General features: G+C 35.0%; 1 protein-coding gene across 1 annotated transcript; it reads left to right on the forward strand.

Moving 5' to 3' along the window:
- The first annotated feature begins 238 nt into the window (after positions 1 to 238).
- Positions 239 to 5,005, forward strand: LOC110707509 (mitochondrial dicarboxylate/tricarboxylate transporter DTC-like). The gene is made up of 6 exons (XM_021885524.1): positions 239 to 580; positions 797 to 880; positions 1,660 to 1,721; positions 2,536 to 2,897; positions 3,893 to 4,107; positions 4,588 to 5,005. Exons 1-6 carry the CDS (start codon positions 458 to 460, stop codon positions 4,642 to 4,644), a joined length of 903 nt encoding a protein of 300 aa, XP_021741216.1. The 5' UTR covers positions 239 to 457; the 3' UTR covers positions 4,645 to 5,005.
- The last annotated feature ends 2,075 nt before the right edge of the window (positions 5,006 to 7,080 follow it).

Below are 7,080 nucleotides of genomic sequence, written 5' to 3' on the forward strand. Positions count from 1 at the left end.
TTAATTTTATCCAACCAAATGTCATTAACTTTTATCTCATTGTATACAAACTATGGAGTACCTTTAATGTTACTTTGTGTCAAACTAAAGGCGAGGAAAACAGGGCCTAAATAAATTTTTTTAAAAAGTAGCTAGGCAACATGAAGCATGCCAACAACTAACACATCTCATAGCAAATATCTCAAACATTTTTATATAGGTCCCATCCCTTTCCACTTCTCTTTTTGCATTGCTTACTTACTTAGGCTTACAGAAAACGCAACGTCATACTCTCAAGTCTCAATTTTGGCGAGCGTCCCAAAGACCCTCGTTCTCCTGCCTCTCCCAACACACTTCTCACACTCTTTATAAGTGTGGAAAAAGCGCCGTTTCTTCTCTCTCTTCGATTGACTTCACTACAATCTCTCTGCTTTCTGGGTATATTCTAGAGGAGAGAGAAAGAGTTTCAGCAATAAAAATGGCAGCAGCAGATCAATCCGCTAAGCCTGCCGGAGTTTGGCCCACTGTTAAACCTTTCGTTAATGGTGGTGCTTCCGGTATGCTTGCTACCTGTGTCATTCAACCCATCGATATGATCAAGGTTTTTCTCTTCTCATGAATTTACATTTGGGTTTTGATTTTTGGGAATTTTGAATTTTTAGGTTGAAATGTTGATTTGGGGTTTTTGTTATTTAGTTGGGATTTGTGATCTGGGGTTGTATTTGATTTTTTTGGTTGATTTTATGAAATGGGTATTTTATTTAAGTTGAAATTGTGTGATCTGGTGTTGTATTTGATGTTTTTGTGAAATGGGTAGGTGAGAATTCAATTGGGTCAAGGTTCAGCTGTTCAAGTTACCAAGAACATGCTTGCAAATGAGGGTATTGGTACCTTCTACAAGGTTTGTTTCGATCTTTTATCTCGATTTCTGTCAATTTTTGTACGTGCAATTTTCGTGTTTACAGTACCTTACAAGTCTGAATCTTTATAGATCTGTTTTTTTTTTTTTTTTTTTTTTTTTTTTTTTTTTTTTATAATTTATGTGCACAAAAGGTGGAATTTATTGATCTTATTTTGCTTTCGATTTCGAGGTTTGGTTACCGGCGTTATAATGGAAAATGGGTTAATCATGGGTATAGATGTGTTATCATCTGATGATTGTTAGCATTTTGAGTGGTTCACCTTGCACTTTGTGGTCTGATTAGTTGTTGTTCTGCATGTATTGTTGGTTTGTTATCTCATTTTGGTTTGGAAGCTGACTAACCAATGTGTAATGACTAGTATGGATTAATTTCAGAATTGTACATGTTGTGTTCTGATAAGGTGTTTTTTCTGCAATGTATGATGATTGTTAGCAATCCTTAGCATATTGAGTGTTTTGCAAGGTTGTATGTGGTTTGTCTGACCTGTTTTCCTTTATTGCATTGCTGGCTTCTAGATCTCCTTTCTGCTTACATAGCGGAGAACCTTGGTTCTTCGGCAATATGATAGTAAATGGGACATGATTGAATCATGGAAATATCATGTTATCCTATGATGATAAGTATGTCAACTTGTCAATTGATCTGCAATGTTAGATGTATATCCTTGTATTAATTGGGATTTTATTTGAAGTAATTTATTTGGCTGCTTTAACACTCGTATGGATCATCTATCTCATATCGACTCTTATTGGTGCAGGGTCTGTCTGCTGGTTTGCTTAGGCAGGCCACATACACAACAGCAAGACTTGGGTCTTTTAGGTAAGAATAATTTCTGGTTGATGTGCAATCATTGTAATTTTCGGTTTGTTTACCATCTAAGTATCTGATTTGATTCATAAGAAATACTACATGTAGCTCCTCTAATCTGTCATATGATCCTACTCTGGTAATATGTGCAAGAGATAATCTTAGGCCTGAGGTCCGTTTTACTTATGCTAGGAGAAGGGCCAAGAATAATGGTGCGGTTAATGTGGGAAGCTGAGCTGGACAAAGTTAGTTATGCTTGAGGGCAGAAGAGTAATTCAGAATATAGTTTGTTATTTTGATTCTCTGTGTTAGCTGTAATAATTGAGTTTGTTAGAATAATTTCTGATTATAAATATGGTTAAGGGGCTAGGGGGAAAGCATCTGGAAAATACTATTGAGTGTTTGGGAGAGAGCCTTCCTCTCGAAAAGAGGGCATTTGTGTTGTATTCATTTCTGGAATTGCAATACAAAATATCTGGGTAGCTAATTACTTCTCTTGATTACTTGATTCATCTTCTGTTTTCATACTAAATTCTAGCAATATGATTGATAGTGCAATAGTGCGTATGTATCAAGCTCTATTATAAGTTGCTCCTTGTAAAAGAAAAGACCTTGAGTTTTATGATAATGACAAGTTGGTGTCACAAAACAATATCATGTATTGATTGACATAATGTGTGCTGGGAAGTATTATGCATTAATGCTCTTCATGAGCATATTATTATCAAGTGTGTTAAATATTAAGTTTGCTTGATTTCAAAAGACTTTGTTCCATCTTCTATTTTTTTTATCATTCTTTTAATTATTTGTCTTCTATTGTCTTCAGGATATTGACGAACAAAGCTATAACTGCTAATGATGGAAAGCCTTTGCCTTTGTATCAAAAGGCTCTTTGTGGATTAACTGCTGGTGCTATTGGAGCATCTGTTGGTAGTCCCGCTGATCTTGCACTCATTCGTATGCAAGCTGATGCTACTTTGCCAGCTGCACAGCGGAGACATTACAAGAACGCATTCCATGCCCTCTACAGAATTGTTTCTGATGAGGGAGTTTTGTCACTCTGGAAAGGTGCAGGTCCAACTGTTGTAAGAGCTATGGCATTGAACATGGGAATGCTTGCCTCTTATGACCAATCTGTGGAATTCTTTAGGGATTCTGTTGGCCTCGGTGAAGCTGCTACTATTGTAGGTAAGATGATTTGCTCATCTACTTGCTGAACTGGTTGCTCCCTTCTCTCCTTCGCCAAGTTTTTTTTTTTTCATTCTACCACTCTGTTTTTACATATTTTGTTCCACCCAATTTAGCTCTTATTTTCGGTGGGTAGTGGATGTATCTTTTGGGCTTTTTTTGTTAGCCTACTTTTAAACTTGTCAAACAAACAAACACCAAGAAACCCTACTTCCTTTTGGGTGATGGATTATCAGCTTATAATCTCATATACTACTTGCTGATACCTGAACATTTCTTATTGGTCTCTTGGCATGCCATTTCCTTGGATGAGGCTAGTGTCAATGTGAAAACTTTGCTGGATAGATTTACCGTAAAAATTAATGATTGTTTTTGTTGCTTTATGTTGTGCAAGTTTTCCTGTTCAAGTGTACTTTTCTCCATGCTTATTTATAGTTATCCATTTTCTTAGCTCCAGTCTTTCATATACTTCTGTGAAGAGAGATATATTTGAACAGGCTGAAAGGTTTTAGTATTTAGTCTAGTCTAACTTTATGTGATCAAGTGCAAATTGTAATCAATGGATTGGACTATTGGAGATGAAAGTGCATAAGCTAGCACTAATTACACACACACACACACACACACACACACACACACACACACACACACACACACACACACACACACATATATATATATATATATATATGATTCATCTATTCTCTCGATTGCATAGTTGGCATAGTATTGAAATCTTACCTCAGTGTAAAATAAATATTTTATTAGTAAAATAAACTTTAATAATAAAAAAACGGAGATATCAATAAAATAATTAAAATTTATGAATATTTGGCACACATTTTCCAAACTCATTTGCCTGGAAGACAATCAGTAGCTGTTGAACTGGCTCAAGTACTTTCTCAGTTCAAGTTGTTGCAAATATTGAAGCATGAGAAATAATTCTGTGTAAGACCCTTGTATGTAGTTTATCTGATCCACTTATTGCCATACAGGTGCTAGTGCTGTTTCTGGATTCTTCGCTTCTGCTTGCAGTCTACCATTTGATTACGTGAAAACACAAATTCAGAAAATGCAACCTGATGCTACCGGGAAGTACCCATATACTGGTTCGTTGGACTGTGCAATGAAAACATTGAAAGCTGGTGGACCCTTGAAGTTCTACACTGGATTCCCTGTCTACTGTGTTAGAATTGCCCCACATGTCATGGTATATAACTCTTCATCGCTCCTTCTCTATTTTGTCCTCTTTCTTTCATTATCATCGGGGTATACTGGACTAAATGCTTGCAAGTTGACGCCTCACGCCCTCACTTGTCATTACCTTTTGAACCCTGTGATGAGCGCATCTATTATGCTCCTAAGTGTACCAAGGCTATTTTTTTTGTGCTCATTTGGGACTACCTTTTCACATTTGAGACCATCCTAAATGAGCAAATCATTTAAAAAAAAAAATGCCTTTTGTGTACCTAAGATACGAGGGGAAGAGAAGCTGCCACATTGGTGAGCTTGTATACCTAAGATAGGGAGCCTGGTCCAGGCCCACATGTATCTGCTAACTTATAGTCTAATATTTGAAGGTGTTCTTTTGCATTTCTCTTGCTCGTTGCAAACGCAAATTAAATTTCATTTCTTCCTTTCTGGTCATTTCTTTTACAACATAATCTAACTCTGAGTGATCTGTTTTCAGATGACATGGATTTTCCTGAACCAAATTCAGAAGTTTGAGAAAAAAGTTGGATTGTAGGATCAGAGACAAGGTCATGCTGCCGTAATAGTCAACCTTAATATTGCAACTCTGGCTGCTGGTTTCAGGCCTCAGCAACAGTCTTTTTTTTATCTTTTATCGCATTCAACCTTTCAAATTTTGCTGGAACTGTAATAAATTAGCAAAAACTATCGGATTAGAATTACATGATTCTTTTGAGGTAGGATGAAGCCATCCTTAGTGATAAGCTGGATTAGATACATGTGTGGGCCATGTGGGAGTTGGGGACTATGAAATCATTGCGGAAATTGTAACCTCAACCATAACGTGGTTGTTTATTTTGTTTTCTTACAAAAATCACTCCGCTATTTTTAAGTAAAGCTTGGTTCATTAGATATCAGCTGGAATTACTGTCTTTTTGATTCCAAGTGCCGTCATTATAGACTGGCTCACTGTATTTTTTCGTACACCCCATTCAAATATGCTAGGTGAAAACCGCGGATACAAAGCCTTTTACTTTGTAGAGTATATCCTTTCAACATCAAACGGGGATTTTTACTTTGAGCTAGCTAGTTAGGAATTTAGGATTCTATGGTTGGTTTAAATGTCAGGGTTTGAAAGGCTTCTTTTATTTTTTGAGTCAATTATGGAGGATTTGGAGAGTAATGAAATATTTTAAATCAATTTGTTATGTACTGATTGTTTAGAGGCAATATTATTTTTCTCCTTAATTTAGGAAAAAAATGTCCTAGTATAATTCCGAAAAAACTATTTTCTTGTGAACGAGATGCATCCCTAATTCCCTACAAAATATACTTCAACATCAAATATTATGATTGATAAAATATATTCATGAATATCAATCCTGCCAATAATTCATGCTGGTGCTTTGACTTATAAGTTTTAAATAACAATTGGTCTTGTATGGACCCGGTCTACAATAAATTATTGTAGATCCAAAATTTGACACTTTCAAATGATATAATCGCATTTTAGATGATATAATCACTTTTTTAGACGATATAATTATCCTTTTGTGAGTCATATTTTGAATTATATAATCTCATATTAAATGAGATTATATAATTATCTTTAGGATGATAAAGTTTAAAAATCATCTTTTGAATGATGTAATTTATTATTTGATACTTTTTATAATGATAAATTCACATTTTAAGTGATACATTTACATAACAGTTTCAAGATGATATAATCACTTTTGTATTAATATAATCACATTTCGTATGATATAATCACATTCGTATGGTATACTAGAAGGTTGGGCCTACAATAAGTTATTGTAGACCGGGTCTGTTTTAGTCTTTACCTTTAACTAAATCAATATATATCCAAGCTTGGAACTTTGGAAGGAGCTACACAATAAAATAAAGTTGAAAATAATGAACATCAATATAAGCTTGATGATTTTCATAAGCTAAAATTGAATTGATATCTAGAACACATTTACAAATAAGATTTCCTACAGTTTCGATAGTATAAGACTATGTTTGGATAACAAAATATGGAAGGAAAGGAAGGGAAAGAGAGGGAGACAAACTTCCTTATTTGGATAATATGTTGGGGGAGGAAAGGGGAGGGGAGGGATGGATCCATTTTCCCTCCTCCTTTAATAAAGACCATCCCTTCAAAATTGGAGAGATTTGGAGGGAAAATGGAGCTCATCATTTCCTCCACTTTCCCTTCCTTCCCCTTCCTCCTATTTCCCTCCCTTCCATTTCTCTTCTAATTTGTTATCCAAACATAGCATAATTAAGACTACTTCGTATTAAAGTCTCGGCCACAATATGGTTATTCGTGTTTTTGTCATTAGTTTCAATAAAATTGAGTGTAATGAGTCCCATCGTGAATTTGTTTTGTTGATAAAAAATTATGCAAGATTGAAATAATATCATTTCTCAATTCTTCAAATTCAATAAAGTAAATTAGATGTAAACCATTCTCACGACTATATCACTTTACCGTATTTAAAAAAATACTCCCTCCATTTTTTTTGGTTGATACGTATTTCTTTTTATGAAGATTTTTTTTAGTTGACACGTTTTTTTTTGGGGTAACTTCTTTACCTTACATTTACAAGCTACCCCATTTGCTTTTTATTCTCTCTACTCTAATAATATGTGCAAGTGACATCCCATAGTGTAAGATTTTTCCCTCAACTGTAGTTTTGATAAAGGAATGTAATTACTCCATAAAATAATCAATTTATCCTTTAAATATTGTATAAATTTTTATTGCAATTAGAGATGTTAATTCGGATGACTGAATGGAGTTTGGGTCGGGTTTTTTCGGGTCGAATCTGTTTGAATCAGGTATGTTTGAGTAAAAATTATTCTTTTAATTTGGATCGGGTCGGGTCGAATCAAATTCGGGTCATGGTCTATCGAGTTCGAGCCGGATATGGGTTGGGTCAACTCCAAATCGGTTCATGTTTGGTTCAGACAAATTCGGATCGGG

This window comes from Chenopodium quinoa, unplaced genomic scaffold (assembly GCF_001683475.1).
Source record: "Chenopodium quinoa cultivar QQ74 unplaced genomic scaffold, ASM168347v1, whole genome shotgun sequence".
Lineage (NCBI taxonomy): Eukaryota > Viridiplantae > Streptophyta > Magnoliopsida > Caryophyllales > Amaranthaceae > Chenopodium > Chenopodium quinoa.